Source organism: Hemiscyllium ocellatum, chromosome 25, assembly GCF_020745735.1.
Source record: "Hemiscyllium ocellatum isolate sHemOce1 chromosome 25, sHemOce1.pat.X.cur, whole genome shotgun sequence".
Lineage (NCBI taxonomy): Eukaryota > Metazoa > Chordata > Chondrichthyes > Orectolobiformes > Hemiscylliidae > Hemiscyllium > Hemiscyllium ocellatum.
The window spans coordinates 13443348-13470974 of record NC_083425.1 but is presented as its reverse complement, the minus strand read 5'-3'; the positions used below and the strand labels follow the sequence as shown (position 1 = coordinate 13470974).

General features: G+C 37.9%; 1 protein-coding gene across 1 annotated transcript in view; it reads left to right on the top strand.

The window, feature by feature from the left end:
• Nucleotides 1–27627, top strand: part of rnf213a (ring finger protein 213a) — a 168369-nt gene that overhangs the window by 44517 nt on the left and 96225 nt on the right. The window contains exons 10-23 of the mRNA XM_060844830.1: nucleotides 345–504; nucleotides 2559–2714; nucleotides 3789–3887; nucleotides 4710–4832; nucleotides 4928–5117; nucleotides 6898–7071; nucleotides 7174–7314; nucleotides 7689–8305; nucleotides 12177–12336; nucleotides 13521–13738; nucleotides 14982–15119; nucleotides 20262–20426; nucleotides 21489–22674; nucleotides 23941–24131. Of these exons, the coding sequence (XP_060700813.1) occupies nucleotides 345–504; nucleotides 2559–2714; nucleotides 3789–3887; nucleotides 4710–4832; nucleotides 4928–5117; nucleotides 6898–7071; nucleotides 7174–7314; nucleotides 7689–8305; nucleotides 12177–12336; nucleotides 13521–13738; nucleotides 14982–15119; nucleotides 20262–20426; nucleotides 21489–22674; nucleotides 23941–24131 (3718 nt within the window). The remainder of the gene's footprint in view (nucleotides 1–344; nucleotides 505–2558; nucleotides 2715–3788; nucleotides 3888–4709; nucleotides 4833–4927; nucleotides 5118–6897; nucleotides 7072–7173; nucleotides 7315–7688; nucleotides 8306–12176; nucleotides 12337–13520; nucleotides 13739–14981; nucleotides 15120–20261; nucleotides 20427–21488; nucleotides 22675–23940; nucleotides 24132–27627) is intronic.

The window sequence follows — 27627 nt, the reverse complement described above, 5'->3', positions numbered from 1 at the left end:
TTAAGTATATCGTGGACAAAAGCATGGAATAAAATATAAACTTAATACGTCACCTCCCAAAGGTTTGGTCTGAAATGTGCATGTTTTGTGTTTTATTTTGTCCATTTCAAAATTAGTGATTATCTAAAAACTTGCAGCTTAATACTTGCCCATACATTGTAAATTGTGGTCTACTTGTGTATCATAAGTTCTCTTTCACTATTCTTCAATTTAAAAATATTTATCTGATTATTGGCAAACTGCATCACAAGTATTACAATCAATTCATCTTTATAACTAGTTTTACTTTTGTAGTCTTTGTAAGTTGTTTTTTTTGAGAAATAAAAACATATTTCTTTTTCCAGTGATCTTGGTGGTGAACGTATAGTTGCGTGCATGAAGACCAGTTTGAAAATCCATGAAAAAATATGTAAATCTTGCAAAGATAAAAGCGATGTAGAAATCATTGCCACTTCTGTTGCATTAATTAGCAAGCTTGGTGAACTTAAAAAATCCTTGTTAAAGGTATCACAAAATAAAAGACACATTGAAATATAACAATATATGTTTCATTTGCGAAATTATTTTCTTAGAGTTATTTGTCTGAGGTGCTGAATTTTTGTTAGTCAAACGAGATGATGAGAAATGTTTTTTAGTGTAACATATAAAAGATAACCCAGGTTGGAATGGCTACAGCACATTAAGGTGGTGATTTGGCTTTCCATGCCTGTGCTGACTCTCTGCAAGAGCAACTCTGCTCAACTTACTTTCTTATCTTTTCACAGTAGCCCTCCAAATTCCTATTCTCCATAATATTTTTCAGTTCAGTTTTAAAAGCTTTGATTGAAACCATCTTCACCACACTTTCAGGTTTTGCATTCCAGATCGTAACTATTCACTGTGTTTAAAAGTTTACCCTCATCACTTTTGCTTCGTTTACCACAAACCTTAAATTGATCCAGTTTGGTTCTTGATTCTTCTAGCAACGACTGAATAGATTCCCTATGATTTTGAACACCTCCCTGACAAAGCTGTTAATCTGAATATTTTCTTGCCTCCAGGCTGAAGAGGAGGAAGCTCTTAATGCAAGAAGAGTTTCAAAATTAATAAGATATTAGATAAAATGTTGGTACTTAAGACTGTCATGGCATCAGGACTGAATGAGATGCTTGCAAGAATTTTGAGGAAAGTGAGGGTAGAAGTTGTGAGGGGGCTGGCCATAATCTTCCTTGGTCTTGGGAGGTGCCAGAAGACTGGAGAATGCAAATATTACAGCCTCCTTGAAGGGGGGTTTGAAAAGATAATCCCAACAATTATAGATAAGTCATTTTAACTTCATTGGAAACAATTATTTGGATCAGAATTATAGTCATATGAAAAGAAAAGTAGGTTTTTTTTTTAAGAGTCAGCATAGATTTCTAAGGGGGAAGTCATGTTAAACTAACTTACTGTCATTTTTTGAAGAAGTAATAAAGCCCTTGAAGATGATTTTGCTGATGTGATCATATATGTGGATTTGCAGAAGGCATTTGGTTCAGTGTTACACAACAGACTTGTGAGGAAATTTAAAGGGTCAGTAGCAATATGGACACAAAATTGGCCATATGATAGGAAACAGAGAGTAATGGTCTGTGAATATATTTTAGGCCGGAGGAATGTTTGTAGTGGAGTCCCTCAGGGGTGTGTATTGGGACATTGCTTTCCTTGATGTATGTTAATGCCTTTTGTCAATCTGGGAGCACTGGATTTATTTATCTTGTCTTCATTCCTTGTGGTAATGTACCTCAATTGAACCAAGCTATCTTTTCATTGAAGGCAGACTGTTGTTCTGGTAGAGTCATGCTTTCCAATCATTGATTCCCAATAGATTAGATCTGCTGTCTCCCAATAATTGTTTTTACTCTGGATTGCTCTTTATACTTTTCCTTAGCAAACATAAAATTTATGACCTTGTGTCCCTTAATTTTTTCCCTCCTGACTCCTAATCTTCTTGATCCACCTCATTTTTGAACTAGATCTAGCAGAACTTCCATTCTTGTTCAGCCAGCCATTTGCCAATCTAGAAAACTCTCTTGAACACACTGAATAAAGATTTCCACCTTTCTGCTCTTCAAATTATTATCCTAATCTGTATTAGGATAATTTAAGCCCCGATTATAACCACTGTACAGTTCTTGACCATGTAATTTCTATTCAAGTCTGTCCCTCTACATCATTCCTATAAGTTGGTGGCCTGTAGAGTACACAGAATATTGTAGAGTAAACTTTGCGTTGTTTAAGCTCTAGCCAAATAGATTCTTTCCTTGACATTACCAAGACATATTTCTCTCCAGCACTATAATGTTTTTGTTAAGCAGTACTCCCAGATCTTTCTTATTGCTTTGACATTATATTGCCATGTGCCTACTTGTGCTTGCAGCTCACTGGTCATGTGTTCCACACTGTACATTAATATCAATGCACCTAAGTAATGTAATTTATATTAATAATATGATAAAATGAGATTTCTTGCATTTATTGCAATATGCTTTGCGATCCCTTAAGAGGAAATAACAATTAACATTTCTTTTTAAACTTAGATTGCAGATGAGAAAACTCAAAAGGAGGAAACCCTAATGATGGAAGACACTGAAACGCTTTTAAAGATGGCTTTGTCATTTACAAGAGATTGGCTAAAAGATGTCCTTAGAACAGATTTGTTTTGTGAAAACAGAATCGATAAGTCTGAACAACAGGTAATTTGTGACGGAGTCTCAGTTAATCAACCTCTTAAAATATGAGAGATTATGAAATGTGGGGTTTAATCTATTGACAGTAATTGGGCACAATTGCTAACATTCGTAAATTATTGTTTTTGTCTTGAATATGCTTTTATTTACCTGTTCAATGATAGCAGTTGTTTGTTTACTTGACATCTATTACTGGCTCGACCATTCACAGTAATTTAATTCATGAGTGAAGTAATTTCAGAGGAAGGGCTTGAATTAGTATCACTGAAAGAAGTTACAGTAACCTACAGGTTAGTGACTTATACATTTTTCCTGGTATCCTATACATTATCGACAGCAATTCAACTGAGGAATAATAAAATAAAGAAGTTAAATGTATAAAGAACTGGTGTAAGAGGGAAGTGTTCAGATTCTTAGAACAGGTTCCATAGGCAGTAGAAATGTATATCTGTTTGAAAATCATTAGCTGAAACAACGCTGAAACTGATATTGAAGCTTGGATCATAGTACTATTCTGTGAGTTTAAATAGTTTTACCTCTTAAATTCAGAAATTGGTAATTAAGATTAGTGCAAGTCACCCCTAAATCCAATACATGTTGACACTTTTAAATAAGCAGTATCAGTTACCCCTCAGGTGGCCAATTTGAGTTGGTTGTTGATTAAAGTTAGGGAAAGTGGTTATGATTCAACAAGATTAACATAGGCATAACGTAGCAATATTCCTCCTTGAGTATAAAATATCCAGAAATAAATAAACAAAGAGGAAGAGAAATAGCAATGTTAGTCAAGAATTTATTCTTGCACTAGAATTTAGGGAAGGTATGGAATAGTGCAAAAGTTGAATTTATTTGTTCTAGAATTTACAAATTGCTCTTAAAAGAGGTACCCCTGTATCTCCTCCATTCTTGTAATTTTGTGAAATGGTTTGGGCTGTTTTGTATTGAAGGTGAAAATGAATGCAGATTGTTGTTACTGGACCTGTTGATTATGCAGTTTATTGTCAGTGGTTTGTTTTGCAGTACTTTGTTTTCAGACATTTTCATATGTTGGAATAAAACATTCTATGTTTGTTTATAAAGGTGTGGGTCACACTAGTAACCTTAGACTTTGGATGTATAAAATGGGCTTCCATTTGGAAAGAAGGACTATTGAGTGACCTGGAAGGACGAATAAAAAAGGTGGTGTATCAGCTATCCACATACATGTCATAGATATGAGTATTGATAAGGTAGTATGCTTAATGTGCAACTTTTCAATTATCTATCTTGTCATTTCTTACTGCAGTGACAAACATTAGGCCAAAATTTGATCAGTATCAACAGCTCCTTTGCCCAGGTGCAAACATGGTTTTGAGAATGCTTTTAAGCAGTGTGTGGAGACAAGACAATGCAACTGTCAAGCACAAAAATGTTCTCTTCTGATATTTCTCCAACACTTCCCAATAGCATCATTAAGTGAAAATTGGTATCAAAGTGCTGAGGCCAATTGTAGTGTTGCACCAACAGGAACCAAATAACTCGATGCAAAACAAGGATATTGAGGCATTCCTGATTTGTATGTCTCTGTAACATAGCACTTGGTAAATGTATCCACTGTCCATAGTTTTAAGAACTATACGATTAAAACATTGCTGAAAAGGAAAATAATTTTCATGTTTACATTGTTTGTGGTGTAGTATTAGTTCCTGATGGATGATATTTGCATCAATCTTGTAGAAACATAGTTGTTGTGCTTAATCTATTAAAAGTAATTTGTAATGTTTAATTGTTTGAAAGAATACAATTTGTGAACTGCTTCTGAAAAATTAACAAGAGCTCAGTTTTTCTTGCAGCATGAATTATTGATGTGCATTCAAAATGATGTTTCTTTAGCAGAAAAATGAAATATTGTCATTGTTATGTAGGGTCTTGAATAGTGTTAATCTGTTTAATCTTAATGCATCTGGGATTCTGTTCCAGACTGAGGTATTAAAATAATAACATTCCTTATCTCTTCATCAGAAAGCTCCAGTGCATCAGATAGAAATTTATTGCTCCAATAGTGAGGAGTTAAGCAGTTTGCAGCCTTTGATTGCAAAATGTTTCGAGAATTGTGCACTTGATGCTGTCCATTCTATATGTCAGGTACCATCATTACAAAGCTTGTTGGATATTTGTAATTTTCAAAGATTTGGCTTATATTTTGTGTGCTACATTTATTTACATTTTACCCCTTCTAGGCCAAATCTGAGGGCAAACTTTTAGATAAATTGTTACGTTATGATTTGAGCAAATTTGGAAAATTGTTGTCAACAATAATTGAAAAATCCTGGCTTAAAAACAGAGATGGAAAGTTTTTGGAAGATCCTGATTCTGTTGTCAGGCATTTACTTGATTGGTCAGCTGCACGAACTATCTTTAAATTGCAAGGTATGATAATGATTTTAGTATGTTTAGTTTACTGAATAATAGTGATTGTTGATGGCCTTTATTCCGGCTGCTCCCAAAGCTAGTTCACCATACCTTGACTGCCATTTTCCTCTGTGTCCTGGCAGAAAGCCACCAGTCATTTGACAAAAGATATTTTTGATCCCGAGTCATGATTGCTTTGCATAATTAGACCCGTTCCTCTCCACACTGTCAACAACTTCCTGGACTGTCTTCTTTCTCTTCTTATATTCTAAAGAAGATTCTTTTAAAATTTTCTGCTTTAGCTGATAGTACAGCAATGAAATAATACTCCCAAGAGTGTAAATTACTTCATAAGTTGGCTTCAGAAATGCAAGAATTCTTATCTCTTAACTCTGATCCCAAGCTCCTGGCCTTTTCCAAATTAAGCTCTACTGAAATTTACTCCATTGCATCTTCTCATTTGCCATCTTTCTTATCATATTGTTCTTGAAAATGACTCAACTTCCTTCATCCAATTTTTTTGACCATACTTCTATCATCCAATATTCCCTTCTTATTGGGAAATCATTGGTGCAGGAGGCCACTTGACCAATCAGACAACCCCACATACCCCAAAAGAAATCCTTGACTGTTGTGCATCAAAAGTCTGTCTGACTCGCCCTTGAATATATTGAATGTTGAAGTGTTTCAGTCCTTTCAATAGCTATTCTGTTACGTTTCCTCAGAATCTTGTGTTTCTGCCTTGGCAAAATGACCAAACCAGCTTTATCCTGTCACATTATCTTGATTTCTTTCAATTTGCTGTCAGCAGCATCACCTGAGAAACCTGCCTTAAACTTTTTCAGTTGATGAGCTGGAATTTTGCCCTTTTTGTGTTCTGGGTTACATTATTTTGCTGTACTGTGCCTATGCTAACTACTGCACAGAATAGCTTTAAATAGTTTTGAAATGTGCATACCACAGACTCCTGTATTATGGTGATAACTCCCTTCTGTCCCTTTCACTCTGTATGTTCTACATTGACTAAGCATTGTCCAACAAAATCTCTTTTTACCATTTCCTTCACGCTTACATCAAAGATAACTAAATCTTTCTATTAATAGAATCTCTTTTTTAGTTATCTATGCATTGTTGAATGTTTCCCCTTGATGACAGCATCCACAGTACAATATTAAATACTCTGTGTTTTGCTGGTGACTTGTTCTTCTTTTCTTTTGTATTCTGAACAATTCAATATAAATCTGGCATCAAGTCTTAAATGAATTAAGATTCTTCCAGTTTAGTGCTGACAAAACCAAAGTTATCATTTTTTTTGGCTTTCTTTCACTTTCTTTCTAAACTGGATCAATCAGTCTGCCAATTTAAACAAAGTCTACTGACTCTGAGGTTTAGTTTCAGTCCTCACACCCTTTTTGTCACCAAGACTACCTTGCACTTTCAAAATATTGCTGACATCCATCTCTTCTGTGAAGACTCTTCACCTTCACTTTTATCACTGCCAATTACAACTTTCTTAATGTCCTCCAATTCTGCTTCCAACTTTTCTAAACTGAAATGTAAGTAGATGTTTTTGATCTGCCCTTATTTACACATAGCCTTCACCAGATTTCCTCTGCATCATGTAACACTTCTGAAATGCGAGATGTGGTAGCGATTCCTCAACCATACCAAGTATGCATAGATATTCAATCTGATCAAATTGTCAATTTAACATTACTGTTATGAACTGAAATTAATCTTCATTATTGTCTCTGAGTACCTCTTCAACTGGTGCATTTTAATATATATTTCTGAATAGGAACGGACAGTAAACTTATTGATACACTGTCAGACGAGGCTCGTCATTTGATGGCAATCGCAGATTCAGTGTTCATGGATATGATGAACAGACTTCTCGATGGCTCCATAAAAGTAAAATATTTGGACTTGATCTTAAAAAAGAAAACCAGGGTTATGGCTTTGCATAACACAAGTAGGTTGTCTTGGTGTAAATTGTTGTGTTTAAAAATATTTTTCATGTGGAAACATGAAATGGTATTTCTGAAAAGTTTTGTAAGGCAAATTATTGTTGCAGGTAAGAATGGATCTTTCACAGGACAAACCCTAGAACAGTTATTGACTTGGCGAAAAGAGGAATTTGATGCATTCAATGAGGAAAGTAATTGGATGGACAGTCTCTTGAAAATGTGTAGAAAAATCAATGAGTTTGTAAAAGGTAATTTCATTTTGCTTTCTTTTGCTTTAATCTTATAGCATTTTAGAGAACTGTGATTCAGAGTTTGCAGTACAGGTGGAGGGCTATTTGCAGAGTCTAGAAATTATTAATGTGTCCATTAGACTGATCCTAACCTCTAGGAATTAGGAGTAAGCTTCTTACTTTTCATGTACAACCCTTGAAGATCCATACTTCCCTAGAATACTATTTGTCCCTTATTTTCTAAGTTGCACATTTGCTACCAGTATTTTTATAATAAACCATTTTAGGATATGGCTTTGTAATTTATCTGCTGAACAAAGGAAAACATTTTTTACAAATATGATTTTATATGGGAGGATTAAACTATTAAATAGTTATGTCTTTAATTGTAGTGGAAATTGAAGAGCTTGAAAAACTGGTTGGAGCCAATGTTGAAACAAAGGCATTAAGCGAACTGGTGACCGTAAAACAGATGAACGATTTGAAACCTTTCCCCACTCAAGTTACCTACTTCACCTTAAATGAAAAGGTGAAACAAATGGCAAAAAACATCCATACTTTCAAAGATAGCCATGTTTTACAAATGTGCTGGGAAAAGGAGGCCAAAGCATTGGACAAGGAAGATGTATCTGATGATGAAGAAGCAGAAGCATCAGAGTTGACTTCTTCATTATCTCTTGAAGATGTTCATACTACGATATGGAAGCCATGTCTGGATAAGTATAAGGAAATATTTAAAAAGCTAAAGGAGGGGTGTCTTACATTTGAAGAGGTCAGTATCATTTTTAAAGACTTTGTTGATCGATATGAAGATCTAAGGAGTGATTTCAAGATTATGAGTGGCTTAGAGATGAGCACAAAGGGCAACTGGATAGAAAAACGAATCCAACAAATTCGGGAATACCACCAACTACATTTAGCTGTTGAATCTGCCCAAGTAATCATGAAAGCACAGAATGTATTGAACCTTACTGGAAATTTTAATGTTCTGCAAACACTGATACTTCTGGTGAGTTATTTGTTATTTCTTTCATGGGATTTGGACATTACTGTTATTGTCTGTTAATTGCCTAGAAGGCAGTTGTGGTGAATTGTCACCTCGAAGCACTGCAGTCCATGTAGGGACTCTGCTTTGTTTTTAATTCCATCACAGAATGAGGACGTTGCTGGCTAAGCTGGTATTTATTGCCCACCCCTAATTGCCCAGAGAGCAATTAAGAGGCAACCATGTTGCTATGGGCCTGGTGTTGGCCAGACCAGGTAAGGAGGGCAGATTCCTTCTTTAAAGGACATTAGTGACCCAGATGGGTTTTTCCAACAAACAACGATGTAGTCACAGTCATCATTAGACTCTTTCTTCCAGATTTTACTGAATTTAAATTACACCATCTGCTGTGGTGGGGTTCAAATGCAGATCCCCAGAACATTACTTGGGTCTTTGGATTAAAAGTCTAGCGATAATACCACAATACCATTATCTCCCACATTGTTGTCATTGTCCTTCGAGGCGGTAGAGGTTGCATGTTTGGAAGGCGCCGTCAAAGGAGCTCGGGTGAATTGCTGCACAACATCTTGTATATGGTATGCATGTAAGACCATAAGAAATTCCTCTCACCCACTTTCCTGCCCTTTCCCATAACTCCTAATTCTCTACTGATCAGGAATCTCCATATCTCAGCCTTAAATATACATAAAGACTCTACCCTGATGGCTGTTTGTGACAAGGAGTTCCAAAGATTCCCAAACCCCTCAGAGATTGATGAGGGCAGAGCAGTGGATGAGATCTATATGGCATTCAACAATATTGCAATAAGGCATTCAACAAAATTCCTCCTGATAGGTTGGTTAGCAAAGTTAGATCACGTGGAATAGAGGGAGAACTAGCTATTTTGATACAGAACTGGCTTCAAGGTAGAAGACAAAGGGTAGTGGTGGAAAACTGTAGGTCAGTGACAAGGGGTGTGCCACAAGGATTGGTGCTGGGTCCACTGAATTTTTCTCATTTTAAAATTGAATTCAAATTCCACCAACAATGGCAGGATTTGAACCTGGGTCCTAGAACATTATCTGGGCCTGTGGACTAATAGGCTAGTGATAATACCACAAGGCCATCATCTTTCTCATCTTAAAATTGAATTCAAATTCCACCACCAATGGCAGGATTTGAACCTGGGTCCCCAGAAGGGCTTATGCCCGAAACGTCGATTCTCCTGCTCCTTGGATGCTGCCTGAAATGCTGCGCTTTTCCAGCAATACATTTTTCACCACTGAATTTTGTCATTTATATAAATGACTTGGATGTGAGCTTAGGAGGTATGGTTAGTAAGTTTGCAGATGACAGCAAAATTAGATGTGTAGTGGGCAGTGAAGAAGGTTTATAAAATCAAGAGGGGTATAGATTAGGTAAACAGAGAAGGTCTTGTCCCTGGGATGGGGAGTCCAGAACTAGAGACATAGATTTAGGATAAGAGGGAAAAGATTTAAAAGGGAACTAAGGAGCAACGTTTCATACGGAGAGTAGTGTATGTATGAAATGAGCTGCCAGAAGAAGTGGCGGAGGCTAGGACCACAACAGCATTTAAAAGGCATCTGGATGAGTATATGAATAGGAAGAATTTAGAGGGATATGGGCCAAATGATGGGAAATGGGACTAGATTTAGGATATCTTGTTGGCATGGGCAAGTTGGACTGAAGGATCTGTTTCTGTGCTGTGCATTTCTATGACTCTCAGGTTACCTCAGAGTATAATGGGATCTTGTTCAGATGGGCTGAGGAGTGGCAAACCAAGTTTAATTTGAATGTTGCTGTATTTAGAAAAGGCAAATCAGGGCAGGACTTATCCACCAAATGGGAAATGTTACTGATAATGTGACCTTGGAGTGCAGGTTCATAGTTCATTGAAAGTGGAGTCCGACGTAGACAGGATATTGAAGAAGGTGTTTGGCATGCTTGCCTTTATTGTTCAGTGCATTGAGTATAAGAGTTGGGAGGTTGTACAAGATATTGGTTAGGCCACTATTGAAATACTGCATGCGATTCTCGTCTCCCTCCTATGGGAAGGATGTTGTGAAACTTGAAAGTGTTCGGAAAATATTTGCTTGGATGTTGCCAGAGTTAGAGGGTTTGAGCTATAGGGTGAGGCTGAATAGACTGTGGCTATTTTCCATGGAACATTGGAAATCAAGGAGTGACCCTATAGAGGTTTGTAAAATCATAAGGGTCAAGGATTGGATAAATAGACAAGGTTTTTTTCCCTGGGGTGTGAGAGTTCAAAACTAAAAGGCTAGGTTTTGGGTGAGAAGGAAAAATTTTAAAAGGGACCTAGGGGGCAATATTTTCACACAGAAGGTGGTGCATGTATGGAATGAGCTGCCAGAAGAAATGATGGAGGCTGGTACAATTACAATATTGAAAAGGCATCTGGATGGGTATATGAATAGGAAGGATTTAGAGAGATTTGGCCCAAATGCTGGAAAATGGGACTAGATTTATTTAGAATATCTGGTCAGCATGGATAAGTTGAACTGAAGGGGGTCTTTTCCATCCTGTGTATCTCCATGACTTTAGAAGCAATTGCTCCACAGCTCCATTTTAGATTGGACTGTGTCATCTGACCCACATGAACCCTGTCAAGCGCTTGAAGAATTTGCTAATGTATATGAGTAGTGGAGGGAGTGATGATTTAAGATGTTGGGTAAGGAGCTTATTAAGTGGATGGCTTTGTCTTGGTTGGTGCCAGACATGTTGCGTATTATTGGAACTGCGCTCCTCCAGGGAAATAGTATTCTATCACACTTTTGACTAGGATCTTGTGGATATGTACAGGCTTGAAATGTCAGGTGGAAATTTTTAGTTTGTCTTATTTGAAATGGTCATTAGCCATTGCAAATGTAATTTGCTCATTATCAGCCCAAGTGTGAATATTTAATGTTGCTTTTCATTTCAATTTCCTCTTCTCTCCTATTCAAAAGATTATAACTCATTGGATTATGGTTCCATGCATCCAGACTTGAGTGGCTAATCCAAGTGGACTTGAACTTTAAGCCTATAAATTAGCCTATAAATCAAAAAGATTAAAGCCTGAACTCAAACAAGAGTTGAATAAGTACAGATTTACAGCAATTATTTAGAAGCCACATTTCTCAGCTGCTGAACTTTGTGCGATGTGGTTGCATTGTAAACTTGAACCCACAATTTCCTACTGTCCACTGAAGCATAGTTGTGTCAGTCATTACACAGTAATGCACCAGGTGTCATACACTCAAGCCCAAATGTACTGACAGCCATAGCAACAGTATCAATTCTGCATTCAATCAATTATGAAACTTTCCAAAGAATGATTACAACAACATGAACGTTACTGTATGTAAGTTATAGGAAAGATTTAAAACGTTGGACCTTGAGATGGTCATAACACTTCAAATTATCCATTAAGGAGGTGATAACTTGTGGAAGGTAATGGCAGGAAGATTTTATTTAAACTAAATGGAAGTGATATGAGATTAAACCTTTTCAAAACAGACCACAATTGTAGTAAAAAAAAACTAACACAATACATTTGCTTGAGGAAATTGTTGTGCTGCTAAAGAGATAATTGAGGAGGATGACCATAACTGTAACTAAGACCTCACAAAAAATTACTGGATAAACAACACTCATTTGTTCTAAGTATAATTGTGTGCTACATGTTCATTTTAAATTTTGAAAAATACATAAACAATATATATTATTTCTATAAATCCTCACAAGCAAAATAGTTTGAATCCTGATTTCTTGCACTAAATTTTAATCAATGATTCTGCATATCAGCAAAGCTTGAAATAGATCACGAAATTTGAAGTTAAAATTGGATGATACACAATTTAATGTTTTATTTTAGACAAATGAATCCTATAAGGACCAAAGGTTGGACTGCATAAATGAGCAACTTATAAAAGCCAAAAACTTTCTTGTTGAAATTACACCATCTCGCAGAAATTGTTTGGAAGAGCTTACTCGAAGGCAGCAATTTGTACATTGGGTGAAAGAAGCATTAGAAGGTAAATAACTTTAAAAGATTTTTTGACTTTATGACATCTATAAATTTTAAGGTTTCTCTGTATTTTTTTCTGAAAGTTAGTTTGATCTTTGTCTCTGGTTTTGTTTGAGCTGATTCAATTTTACAGTGAAGACGCTGTGATGTTAGTTGCATTTGTTTGTACTTCAGAAAGGGACATGCCTGTATCTTAATCTTCTGAGAAGCACAGTCAAGTATATACATATATGTATGTAAATGGCCTAAAAATTCTGACTGTATTATTACCCCACATCTCAATCTCTAGATGAGGTTTTACTTCAGTCGTACTTTCCAAGAACAGAAATTGCAACAGTATCTAATAAATCACAGAAGGTTTCAACGAACTGCTCCAGAATGAATTGAGGCCATTTTCATTCTGTAATTAAAAGCAACCATTTTGACAGTCAATTTTGGAAATAAAATTGCCACTTTTTCTGGATGTACTGCTATTTGCTATTATAATGGAGGAAGAACATTGGAGGTCAGACAGTCAGGCACAAGGCCCAGTGTGTGAACATTCTAAGGGAAGGGGACAGTACTGTACAAACACATAACCAGTCTGAAGAAGGTATGCGCTTTGTTTGACCCTGAGATGTAAAAAGGGCAAACTGATTTTAAGGTCTAGGTTCAAGTGCAACAGCAAAACAATGGGTCATCGATGATGAAGATTACCCTTTGCTGCCTTGTCTTATTACAGCATCCTGCTTTTCAGTCAAGTACATACATCCAGAAGACAGATGGTTGAGATTTCTATTAAGATATGGAGAAGCAGCTTTAGGCATTTGTGATGCCATGTGGTCTCCTACAGATCAAGGATAAATTAGTCAACATGTTCTGTATCTTGCACAACTTCATAATCACAGAGTATGAGCCCCTAGTATACCAGATAGTTGGAACCGATGAGCAAAAACACTGCTTAACACAGGAGCTATTGTTTTGAGCAGGCAATTGTAATGTGTGCTTGGGCTGCAAACTATTATCCAACAAATTTAAGTAGTTGAAACATGTTCATCAATGGCTTTAAAATGTGAAATTATTTGAAAGTCTTTAGTTTTTAGGGGTTACTTCAACTAGTTTTAATCCTTTATATATATTATTCTTAAGTTTATGTTTGTAAATATGAAAGTGAGGCTTTACCCTATTCTTCATTTTTTTTTCCCTTTCCAGACACAAATGAACTCAAAGTGTTTGTTGACCTGGCTTCAATATCAGCTGGTGAAAATGACCTTGATGTTGACCGAGTTGCTTGTTTTCATGATGCTGTGTTAGGTTACTCATCGTTACTTTTTGAACTAAAGCCAAATGCTGGTTTTGTTGATCTTATGTCTTGCCTGCAGAAGTTATGGAATGCTTTAGACAATGATCCTGATCTTTCTAAGAAACTGGTAAATCAAATCCTAATTTTCAATAATAATTCTTTACGGAAGAATTATCAATATACTAACTTCTGTTGATTGCTGAACTGCTTTGAATCAAGCTTTTACTTGCTCATAAACCTAATTCTATCATTATACTTGTATTGACATTAAGAGCTATCCTTCAGTTACAAGTTATTATACATTGGCCCATTTAGAAATCATGGTTTCAGGAATACTGTAGCCAAAACTTAAAGGATATTTGAGTTGTGGAAAGGCACACCCCTAAATACTTAAAGGGTGGGTGACTGTTATGGACCAGGCCAGACTCACCTCAAAATATTTCAAGAAGGTAGCCTAGACCCTAGCTTTTATTTATTTTAAAAGCAGATGTGAAGGATATTCCAAGTGTATTGCAGCTGGTCAAATCACTCAGCTTCACGCACAACAGAATTAATTTGAACACGAACAAAAGAAAACAAAATTTAGAATAACAACTATTTGAAAACTCAACCGACTCAATATTGCACCTTAACTCAGGAGCTGATCTAATTCCCATAACATCCCTTAAGCACATCCCCTGGCAAAAGGTAGATTCAAACACAGGTTCTTACAGGCAGGAGAGGTTTCAGGAATTATGAATTTAGTCAGGAATCATCTGCAGAAGCTTGGAACCTTTCCTCACTGCAAGCAGCTTTCTTACTGTTATAACTAAACCAAACTAGAAAAAATCTGAACTGGGCAAACTAGCCACTCCCCTGTCATTGTTAAACTAAGCTCTTTCTGAGACATTTCAGCAACTCTGCCTTTCCAATCACTCTTTTAAAAAAAACCCAAGGACAAATCGACAGAAGAGCTGACCATGAGGAAAAGGTGGTGGGACCACTGGATTTACTTTTTGGTTGAGAAGATGATGAAGGGATAGAACTTGATTTTTTGACATTGTTGTTGTTAATGAGAATTTAATTTCTAATGAATTATTTTATGGCTCACAGGATTTGAGCTTTAGCTAACCTGATTAAGGATGTTTAAACAGCAGTGTTATTTTTCACTGAGTGAATGGCTAAATTTGAGGAAAGATAAAAACATAAAAGTGCTGAAAATACTCAGCAAGTCATGCACTATCAGTAGAAATGTCCAGAGTTTATGTTTATGGCTGATGATCATTCATTGTATTCTCAACATTTTCTGTTTTTGTATCCTACTCCAAGTATTATTTGGTTTGCTAGTAAGTTGTAAAAGCAGCCCTCTTTTTCTTTTCTTTTGCTTTCAGCGCGATTCAGCCCGGCATTTGGAGTGGCTAAAAACTGTGAAAGAAAGTCATGGGTCTGTGGAGCTGTCCTCCCTTTCACTGGCTTCGGCCATAAACAACAATGGAATCTATATCATTGGTTCTCAGGACAAAGAAAAGGTACAGCAAGTATAAAAATGCCCTCAAACGTGGTAATAAGGCACAATATTATTCCCTCTTTCATAGTCTCTACAATATTATAGTGCCAGAGTGTTGCACCCTGCAAATGATTCCTTAAATGTGATCATGGAAGATTTCAATATGCAGGAGGACTGGGAAAATCAGGTTGGCAGTGGCTTGCAAGAAAAGGAATTTGTGGAATGTCTACATCATTAATCTTTGTAGAAGCTTATAGTGGAGCCCGTGAGGGAACAGGCAATACTGGATTTAGTGTTATGCAATGAGACAGACTTGGTAAAAGAGCTTAAGGTGAATGAACCTTTAAGAGGCAGTGATCATAACCTGCAAATTGAGATGGGGAAGATAGAATCGGGGTAACAGTATTACAGTTAAATAAAGCCAACTACAGAGGCATGATGGAGGAGTTGGGTAGAAGTGAGTGGGAGATGAGCCTAGCAGGAAAGACAGTGGAACAGCAATGGCAGGAGTTTCTGGGAGTAATTCAGAAGACACAGCAGAGATTCATCCTGAGGAAAAAGAAGCATGGTACAGTGAGGATGAGGCAACCCTGGCTGACTAGGGAAGTCAGGGATAGCATAAAAGCAAAAGAGAAAGCATGCAGTCTGGTGAAGTGCAATGGGAAACCAGAGGAGTGGGAAGCTTACAAAGACCAACACAGGGCAACCAAAAAAGAAATAAGGAGGGAGAAGATTAAATATGAAGGTAAGCTAGCCAGTAATATAAAGGAAGACTTTCCTTAGATATATAAAGGGCAAAAGAGAGGCAAAAGTAGACATTGGGCTGCTGGAAAATTGTGCTGGATAGATAATAGTGGAGAACAAAGAAATGACTGAGGAACTGAATAATTACTTAATGTCAGTCTTCACGGTGAAAGACACAAGTATTATCCCAAAAATTCAAGAGAGTGAGGGGGCAGAGCGGAGTATGGTGGCTATCACCAAGGAGAAGGGGTGCTAGGAAACCTGAACGGCCTGAATGTGGATAAATATCCTGGACCAGATGGACTACACCCAGAGTTCCAAGGGAGATAGCTAAAGAGATTTAGATATGTTCTAGATCGTAAAGGCGTTAGTGGTGATTTTTCAGGAATCGCTAGAATCAGGAGGGTTCCAGAGGACTGGAAAATTGCTAATATGACACTCCTGTTTAAAAGGGAGTAAGACAAAAGATGGAAAATTACAGACTGATAAGCCTAACCTCAGTCTTGGGTAAGAACCTGGAATCCATTGTGAAGGATGAGATTTCTGAATATTTGGAAATGTATGATAAAGTAGGGCAAAGTCAGCATAGTTTATCAAGGGGAGGTCATGCCTGACAAATCTGCTAGAATTCTTTAAGAAAGTAACAAGTATGTTAGAGCAAGAATAGCCAATGGATGTTATCTACCTGGACTTCAAGAAGGTCTTTGACAACGTACCGCGCTGGAGGCTGCTGAGTAAGATAAGGGCCCATGGTGTTAGAGGCAAGGTGCTAACATGGATACAAGGAAGGCTGGCTGACAGAAAGCAGAGAGTAGAGATAAAAGTGTCTTTCTCAGGATGGCAGCTGGTGACAAGTGGTGTTCTGCAAGTCTCACTGTTGGGACCACAACTTGTCACTTTATACATTAACAATCGAGACAAAGGAACTAAGGCCATTCTGGCAAAGTTTACAGATGATGCAAAGATAGGTAGAGGGACAGGTAGCATTGAGGAGGCGGAAAAGCTGCAGAAGGATTAGGAGAGGTTAAGAGAGTGGGCAAAGAAGTGGCAGATGAAGTACAATGTGGGAAGTGTGAAGTTATATACTTTGGTAGAAAGAATAGAGGCATGGACTATTTTCTAAATGGGGAGAAAATTTAGAAGTCTGAAGTACAAACAGATTTGGGAGTTCTAGTCTAGGAAAGTCTCAAGGTTGTGTCAGTGGATAGGAAGGCAATTGCAATGATGGCATTTATTTTGAGAACTTTAATATAAAAGCAGAGATGTACTTTTGAGGCTCTATAAGGCTCTGGTCAGACCACATCTGGAATATTGTGCGCAGTTTTGGGCCCCATATGTCAGGAAGGATGTGCTGGTCCTGGAGCGTGTTCAGAGGAGGTTCATGAGAATGGTCCCAGGAATGAAAAGTTTAACACATAGAACATTACAGCCCAGTACAGGTTCTTTGGCCCTTGATGATGCGCCGACCTGCGAAATTAATTGATGCCCATCTAACCTACACCATTCCATTATTATCCATATGTATGTCCAATGCCCGTTTAAATGTACTTAACGTCGGCAAGTCTACTACTGTTGCAGGCAGGCTATTCCACACCCCTACTACTCTCTGAGTAAAGCAACTACCCCTAATATCTGTCCTAAATCTATCACCCCTCAATTTAAAGCTATGTCCCCTTATTTTAGCCTTCACCATCCGAAGAAAAAGGCTCTTAGTGTCCACCTTATCTAGCCCTCCGATTATCTTATACATCTTGATTAAGTCACCTCTCAACCCTCTTCTTTGCAATGAAAACCTCAGTTCCCTCAGCTTTTCTTCATAACACCTTCCTTCCATACCAGGTAACATCCTAGTAAATTTCCTCTAAACCTTTTCCAAAGCTTCCACATCCTTCCTATAATGTGGTGACCAGAACTGTATGCAATACTCCAGGTGCGGCCTTACTAGTGCCTTGTACAGCTGAAGCATTACCTCGTGGCTTTGAAACTCAGTCCCCCTACCAATAAGCACCAACACACCATATGCCTTCTTAACAACCCTATCAACCTGGATGGCAACTTTCAGGGATTTATGCACCTGGACACCAAGATCTCTGATCATCTACACTGCCAAGAGTTTTATCATTAGCCTAGCACTCTGCATTCCTGTTACTGCTTCTGAAGTGAACTACCTCACACTTTTCCGCATTAAACTCCATTTGCCACTTTTCAGCCCAGCTCTGCATCTTATCTATGTCCCTCTGTAACCTTTGGTACTATCCACAACCCTGCCTACCTTAGTGTCATCTACAAATTTACTAACCCATCCTTCTGTGCCTACCTCAAGATCATTTATAAAAATAACAAACCACATTGGCCCCAAAAACAGATCCTTGCGGCACAGCATTGGTAACTGAGCTCCATTTCCTATCAACCACCACCCTCTGTCTTCTCTCTGCTAGCCAATTTCTGATCCAAACCGCTAAATCACCTTTAATCCCGAAACTCCTTACTTTGTGCAATAGCCTACCGTGTGGAACCTTAGCAAACGTCTTACTGAGGTCGACATACACCATATCAATCACCTTAGCTTCGTCCACTTGTTTTGTCACCTCGAAGAACTCAATAAGGCTAGTGAGGCACGACTTAGCCTTCACAAAACTGTGTTGACTATCCCTAATCCAATTATTCCTTTCCAGATAATTATAAATTCTACCACTTATAACCTTTTCCAATACCTTATCCACAACCGAAGTAAGGCTCACTGGCCTATAATTGCCAGGGTTGTATCGACTCCCCTTCTTAAACAAGGGAACAACATTTGCTATCTTTCACTCTTCTGGCACTAGTCCTGTTGACAATGATGACTCAAAGATCAAAGCCAAATGTTCAGCAATCTCCTCTGTGGCTTCCCAGAGAATCCGAGGATAAATCCCATCTGGCCCCGAGGTCCTATCTATATTCAGATATTCCAAAATTGCTAAAACCTCCTGTTTGTCAACCTCAATCCCATCTAATCTTGTAGCCTGTATCTCCGTATTATCACTAACATTTCACTTTTCCAATGTGAATACTGACGAAAAATATTCATTAAGCGCTTCCCCTATATCCTCAGATTCCACACAACTTTCCACTAGTATCTTTGATTGTCCCTAATCTAGTCATTCTTTTATTTTTGATACACCTATAGAAGGCCTTGGGGTTTTCCTTGATCCTATTCATCAACAGCGTCTCATGTCTCCTCCTCGCTCTTCTTAGCCCTCTCTTTGGATCTGTTCTGGCTAACTTATAATTCTCAAGCCCCTAACTGAGCCTTCCTCCTCCTCTTGACAAGAGCTTCAACTTCTTTAGTAAACCATGGTTCCCTCTCTCGACAAACTAGCTCCCTGCCTGATAGGTATATACTTACCAAGGAACCACAGTAGCTGTTCCTTGAATAAGCTCCACATTTCAAGAGTGTCCATCCCCTGCAGTTTCCTTCCCCATCCTATACATCCTAAATCTTGCCGAATCGCATAATAATTGCCTTTCACCCAGTTATACCTCTTTCCCTGTGGTATATACCTATTCCTGCCCATTGCTATTGTAAACATAACCGAATTATGGTCACGATCGCCAAAATGAGAGTTTGAGAACTCTGGGTCTGTACTCGATGAAGGTTAGAAGGATAAGGGAGGATCTAATTGAAACTTGCAGAATACTGAATGACCTGAACAGAAACTCAATCACAAAAACTGTGGTCTTGCTTTTAGAAACTGTTAGCCATAAATGCATTGGCCACATTTCCACATTCCATTAGATGCATCATTGTAAAGTTTGCCTGATTTAAAATGTTAGTGGACAGAAGTAAACTAAAGCATAGGTATTTTGTTGATTTTAATGCTAGTGTTATTTCAAGCACTCTTTGAAAGCGTCTAGAAAATAATTGTTTTCCAAATTCAAGACAATCTCTTCTGTGCTCTCGATATAGACTTAAGATAGTCTGCAGAAGAAAGAAAGTGAGGGGGTTAAATGTGTGTTTGAAATGAGCAGTGATTCTAGGACACTAGCCTGCAACCAGTCCTATCCTCCATACCACTTTTCCAGGTTGTCTTTGTTTTTTGATCTCGACTTATTTTCATAATCTCAATCCATCACTAATTGAACACCATTACAACCAAAAATGGTTTTATTTTATTTCTATAACACTTATTTGTTATTTGGATTTGAACATTTGAGATTTCTGAATTTAAATCTTCCTATTATGCAAACCGCATGTAAGATGTGCCATGCACCAGAAAAGTGAGGCAAATAGTTAATTGTTTAAATGTTGTTTCATTTTTACTACTATGTAATCTCGAACCTGCTAAGTGCACCTTCTGGCAACTTTCTTTTAATAGATCTTAAAGCAATAGGTTAAAAACTATTTTGAATTGAATTGGTAATCCTTTACTTTATTACATAGCTTTCATTAGGTTCAGCTATTACACTAATTTTGTCAGAAATACATGATGACAGTGAGGAGTTGCGAAGTTATACTCTCGAAGAATTGAAAGAGCTGCAAAATAAACTCATGCTGATGTCAGGCAAGGGAGACCATGGACGTGAAGAAGTGGAAAGATTTGTAGAGGTAAACTGCTCTTTAAAGCATTTGTTACATCTGTATGGTTTAGCAACTGATCTTTTAATTTGGTGTAGAGTAAGAACCACAATTTTAAATGCTGAAGTGTATTCATAAGCAGTCAGTGATATTCAGATATACTTGGATTCAGAAGACTACTTCCAAGTCAAATCAATTAACTCCTGGTAGTTTTATGCATCCTGAGCTAGATTATTCTTGGAAACACCTTGATGCCATTTCCATTATAATATAAAGCTTAATTCCATTGGCAGAATAGTACATTGATATGTTGATTTATGTAAAATTAATTTGTTTAACCAGAAGGCTATTATGGAGATCCACAATGAAAATTGTATTTTTGTTTGTATTTTTTTAAAAAAGTTATAATGTTTTAAACAATTGTTAAATGGATGATACATTCTCTCCAATGGCTAAAAGAGCCAAACATTAAGATTGTGTAGTTACTTTTGCCTTAATTGAGAAGCACTGTTGATTATAGTGGCCTAATCCCTCTTCCTCAATGCTCAGTACCAGTAGTGTGTACTATCTACAAGATGTACTGCAGAAATTCACCAAAGATCTTTAGACAGCAACTTCTAAACTCACAACCACTTGGAAGTAGTCTTCTGAATCCAAGTATATCTGGATATCACTGACTGCTTATGAATACACTTCAGCATTTAGGACAAGGGCAGCAGTTACATGGAAACACCATCACCTGCAAGTTGACTTTCAAGCCATTCACCACCCTGACTTGGAAATATAGTGCTGTTCCTTCACTATTGCCAGATCAAGGTCCTGGAATTCCCTCCCTAAGGCATTGTGAGTCAACTTATACTATGTGGACAGTGATGGTTTAAGAAGGCAGATCACCACCACCTCTTCAAGGGTAACTAGGGATAGGCATCAAATGCTGGACACCCAGCGATGCCCATGTCCCACAAGTGAATATCAAAAAAATTAATTAATATGATTAAGGGGTATAGTTAATTATCGTGATGTGTATAAAAACTGTAATCTTCCCAACTATTGTATCAATTACAGACTTCAAATACATTTCTTTGTTTACAGGTATTTGCCAGTGTCCAGAGGCTTGCAACATCTTTCATCAGCTTATCTTTAGCTGGCAACATGTTATTTAGGAATTGGACAGCTGAAGTACATTGTTCAAGGAAGAATGAAGCTTGCATGATAATTGATTTTAAATTAGACAATGTCAGTAAGATTAAGGCTGATGGAAATGTCACTGAGCAGCTTCCGATTCTCTGCAAAAAGATGGAAGCCTATCTAGAAATGTGGAAGAAATATATGAATCAACAAAGGTCTCAATATTATTACTTAAACTTCTACACAGCTGAGCAGATTGTTTACCTCTGTACAAAGTTATTTGACCAGAATTGCACGAGTCTTCAAGTCCTGATGATGTTATCCTTCATTAAACCTGACTGTACTGATGAAGATGTAAGAAGAGCTCTGAAGAAACTTTCTGCAAAAAATGGGAACACAAGGATTCAACTGTTGGCTAGTGACAAGAGTGATAATGAAATCTTAATGAAGACAAAATCAGGTATCCAAGATATAGCTGAGGAAAGAGATATGGAGGAAAAAATGGACTTGCTGTGGGAACACTACATGAAGAATATGAGCTATTTCCTGTCCAACTCTCTTGATGTCAGCTCCCTTGGTAAACTTCTTGATATTGTTGCTGACACAAAACAAACTATTACAAGAGCACTTCCACCTGGATTTCATGAAAGTCACCCTAACCTTGTTGTTTGTCCACGTTCTGAATTGCTTACATCTGCTTTGTGCATTTATATGTACTCCAGTGATCAGCCATTGCCTACTTACGATGAAGTGTTGCTTTGCACAACTGAGACGACATATGAGCAGGTGGAACTGTTTATGCGACGATGCCTAACTGGTTATGAATGTTCCAAGATATATGCACTGCTGTATGCAGAGGAACTGACTTATGACATCAGTGTGCGGTGTGAAGAATTGTTCAAAAGTCTTGAGTTGGAGAGTCATTCACGTTACAAGATAGTCATACTGTGCAGCTGTGAGAGGGAGCACTGCTACATTCCATCTGCATTTAGTCAATATAAGGTGCATATAATTCCACATGAACCTTTAGAGAAAATCCAGATCTACCTGGAGGATCACTATAGAATTGCAGCAAACATTTCATCTGCAGCTTCGGTGTTTAAAGATAGAATGTTCGTGAGGATGATTTCTTCAAAGAGAGCTGGAGTTGGTAAGTTTCTATATTATAAATTTATGATGAAAGTATTGAAATTATCCTACTTTAGTTTTCTAAGAAGTTTTAAATTAGTTTGGCTTGGCTTGTTGATTCATGAGCATCTCTGATACGGCAATATTTATTATTTGCCCTACAATCTATGTTGATGCTCTTGTTTAGAGGCTATAATTATGGGAAATAGACAAATTCCTACTGAATGAATAGATACTTTTCCAAGGCTGCTAATGTTCTAAAGTAGACAAAATATTATTGTGTGAAAGTATTTTGTGCACTGATATGTCCCACCAAATATCACATAGCTTCAACAAAAGTTCTATGTCAATGCATTTTCTATGTATGAGGGATGCAAGTTTTTATTTTTGTGCATTTATTTTTAGTTATAGTATACTTATGTCATACTTTTATTCAAAACTGTAACTTGTAAATTTAACCAATGAATTAACCACTCAATTAAGAGCTAAGTACTGGGGATGCTGGAGGTCTGAAATGAGAACAAAGTGCTTGAGAAGCTCAGCAGGCCTGGCAGCGTCTGTGGAGAGAGAATCAGAGTTAATATTCTGAGTCAATAGATTCTTCTTCAGAGCTGTTAAATATTGTTTGATGCATAACTAACTTTGCAGTAAGATGGGATTGCAGCCAGAGATAATAGATGAAAGATCTTAGACCCAGTTTTGAAGTTTGATATCCTGCTGTACTTTTGGAAAAAACACAGACAAGGAATTCTGTGCAGATATGTAAGATATAAGCAAAGAAGGAACTGACATTTATGGTGATACTTATTGATGCAAGTATGGGTCCATACTAACTCAAAACTAACTTATAAATATGAGAACTATTGAGTAAATTGTTGCCTTCATAGTTATGATCTATTTATCATTGATTCCATTTTTGTTTTATAAACACTGTTTGGATGCCGAGTAACACACCTAAAGTCAGACTTAGAACCAAAGCATGATTGGTGTTTTCAGTAGGTAAAAATAACAGTATTCTTTTGAACTTATGTGGAACTTGAATGAAATCAAAATGATTGGTCTACTTATTAAGATGGATTTTGGTAATTATTGGTCATTGGTTTGAATGCAGATCAATCAGCGAAAAGAATGGGCTGTCCCTCGTATTAAACTGTAATGGCTGTGATATTGCTAAAAATATGATTTGATCTGTTTTTGAATGGTTTCTGGATTGAATTATTTTTAAGAATGCTGGAAGTCTTTTTTTTCAATTTAAATTGAGGCTTATTTAAGTGTTCTTTTTCAAAAGGGAAATCACTTTATGTAAAGAGACTGCATGAAACATTGAAGAACCAAACTGGAAAGGAAAGCTTGCTGAAAACAATCCGCTTAATAGAACCATGGGTAGATGAAAACAAAATACTCCGAACCATATTGTCATTTATAAAATCATCAAATGGGAAAGAGCCAATGATATTTCATTTTGATGTCACTTCTTCTGTAAGTTTGCTTTCAAAGATTGAACTGATCACAGAGTCTGCACCAGATGTTATGTTTGTGTGTGATAGACAATATGTTCCAGCAAGAAAGTTCAAATTTATATTGTACCATTTTCCCTTTTTATAGCTATCTAAAATTTGTCGTACCATAAAGTTTGAGTGTACTCATTTTAAAAAAAAAGTACTGATTTATTTTTGTTTCAACTAAATTCCAAAATCAATAAAGCTTTGACATGTCGGCAGTGGGCGGCACGGTGGCACAGTGGTTGGCACTGCTGTCTCACAGCGCCTGAAGACCCGGGTTCAATTCCCGACTCAGGCGACTGACTGTGTGGAGTTTGCATGTTCTCCACGTGTCTGCGTGGGTTTCCTCCGGGTGCTCCAGTTTCCTCCCACAGTCCAAAGATGTGCGGGTCAGGTGAATTGGCCATGCTAAATTGCCCGTAGTGTTAGGTAAGGGGTAAATGTAGTGGCATGGGTGGGTCGCGCTTCGGCGGGTCGGTGTGGACTTGTTGGGCCGAAGGGCCTGTTTCCACACTGTAAGTAATCTAATCTAATCTAAAAAAAATGTCCAGTTGTATTTTGTAAATTGGAAAAGTACCAGACTTAAAATCCAAAGGTGGAATTTGATTGTCATAGCAGAGAGCCGAACCACTGTTTTGAGTGCCCTAAAAACTCCTCCGTGACTATTTTTTAGAGTGCCCTTGGGATACAAGTCCCAATCCACTGGCTGTGTTGAGCATTCTCTACAAGCATATAAATTAAGAGCTACGTACTGGGGTTGCTGGACGTCTGAAATAAGAACAAAGTGCTCGAGAAGCTCAGCAGGTCTGGCTGAAGCTCAGCCTCTCTGGAGAGAGAATCAGAGTTAATATTCGGAGTCAAATAGATTCAATAGTCCAATAAGTCCCAATCTATTGGCTGTGTTGAGCATCCTATACAAACATATAAATTAGGAACAGAAGTAGGCTAGTTGGGCCCTTGAACCTGCTCGTGCTGTGAATCCAACATCCTCATCTACTCAATAATTTTTGATTCCCTTGCCGAAGAAGAATTTATCTTCTATCTGATATATATATGCAATGATCCCATCTCAACTGTCTTTTCACTGTAGAGTGTTGGACTCTCACAACCCTCTGAGAGAAAAGCACTTTGCCTCTTCCCTCATAAATGGGCACCCAATAATTTTATAACTTTGTCCCCTCTGGACTCACCCACAAGAGGAAATGTTCTTTCCATGTACACTTTATCAAGACTGTTCAGGTTCTTATATCCTGCAAGCAAATCACATTTCCAATGAAAATGTGCCCAATCTGTCCAAGCTTTCCTGGTGTGATAACCCATTCATTCCAAGCATCAATCTTCGAAACCTCCTCTGAATCTGCTTCAATATATGAGATATTATTTAAAGTATGAGACCAAAATGGCACACAGTATTGGAGAATACCTACTATTGAAATAGGTCCACAACAAATGCCATCTCCCTAACCCTACACTCATCCCTGGAATTGCTTGACAATAAGGATACTTATGACATGATCCTACTTGTTGGTTACAACCCCACCTTCAACACCATAATTCCAAACAAGCTCATCTCCAAACTCTGGAACCTAGGTCTCTGCTGCCCCCTCTGTAAATGAATTCATAACTTCCTGACCAACTAACTACAGTCAGCAAGCATAGGTAACAACACCTCCTCCACAATAATTGTCATCATTGCTGCCCCACAAGGCTGTGTACTCAGCCTCCCTACTTTACTCCTTATACACACACAACTATGTGGCTATGAAGGGCTCTGGCCCGAAACGTCGAATTTCCTGTTCCTTGGATGCTGCCTAACCTGCTGTGCTTTAACCAGCAACACATTTTCAGCTAAATTCTATGCCAACTCCAGTTACAAGGTTGTTGATAACACCACCATTGTAGGTCAGATCTCAAATGACAACAAAATACAGTACAGGAAGTCAATTAAGTGCTTAGTGGCATGGTGTAAAGATGACAATCTCTCCATCAATGTTTGCAAAATGAAGGAACTGATTATTGAGTTCAGGAAACAGAATGGTGGCACGCTCCTTCTAGGACATTCTCTCTCATTACTGCAGTGATGGCATCCTTTATCAATAATGTAATTGTCCCGCCATCCTCACCCCAAATCCCAATTCATAGAAAAAGGAGTGAATCATTTAAAACCTTTAAAACCATTTAAAAAGATCATGGCATATTTGTAGCCTAACCCTTTTCACTCACCTTAGTTCCATATCCCTTAATAATCAGCAAAAAATAGGATTATTGATTGCACAGCTATTTACCAGTTTGGAGGAGTGTTCCACACTTTTACCAACATTTTTGTGAAGAATTGTTTCCTCACTTTGTTCCTGAATGTTCTGTCTTGACAAATTTTTAATGTTCTGTGTTCAAAGTGAATATGTTTTTTTAACCAGTTTTTGCAGTGTACATTATAAAGGTGAATTAATTAACAATATTCAAGACATCTTGGAGTGCAGGTTCATAGTTCGTTGAAAGTAGATTTGCTGGTAGATAGAATAGTGAAGGAGGTGTTTGGTATGCTTTCCTTTATTGGTCAGAGCATTGAGTGTAGGAGTTGGGAGGTCATGTTGCAGCTGTACAGGACATAGGTTGGGTAAAAACGAGGACTGCAGATGCTGGAGACCCGAGTTTGGGTTAGAGTGGTGCTGGAAAAGCACAGCAGGTCAGGCGGCATCCAAGGAGCAGGAAAATCAATGTTTTGGGCAAAAGCCCTTCATCAGGACATTGGTTAGGCCACTTTTGGAACATTGTGTACAATTCTAGTCCCTTTCCTATTGGAAGGATGTTGCGAAACTTGAAAGGGTTCAGAAAAGATTTACAAGGATGTTGCCAGGATGGGAAGATTTGAGCTATTGGGAGAGGCTGAATAGGGGGGACGGGGGTTGTTTTCCCTGGAGTGTCAGAGACTGCGGGGTGACCTCATAGAGATGTTTAAGATGGATGGGATTAAATAGACAAAGCCTTTTCCCTGGGGTGGGGGAGTCCAGAACTAGAGGGCATAGATTAGATTACTTACAGTGTGGAAACAGGCCCTTCACCCCAACAAGTCCACACCGACCCGCCGAAGCGCAACCCACCTAGACCCATTCCCCTACATTTACCCCTTCACCTAACACTATGGGCAATTTAGATGGCCAATTCACCTAATTTGTACTTTTGTTTTGGATTGTGGGAGGAAATCAGAGCACCCGGAGGAAACCCATGCAGACACGAGGAGAATGTGCAAACTCCACACAGAGAGTCGCCTGAGGCGGGAATTGAACCTGGGTCTCTGGCGCTGTGAGGCAGCAGTGCTAACCACTGTGCTACCATGCCGTCCTAGGTTTAGGGGAGAGGGGAAAGATATAAAAGAGACTTAAGGGGCGACTTTTTCACGCAGAGCGTGGTGCATGTATGGAATGAGATGCCAGAGGAAGTGGTAGAGACTGGTACAATGACAGCTTTTAAAG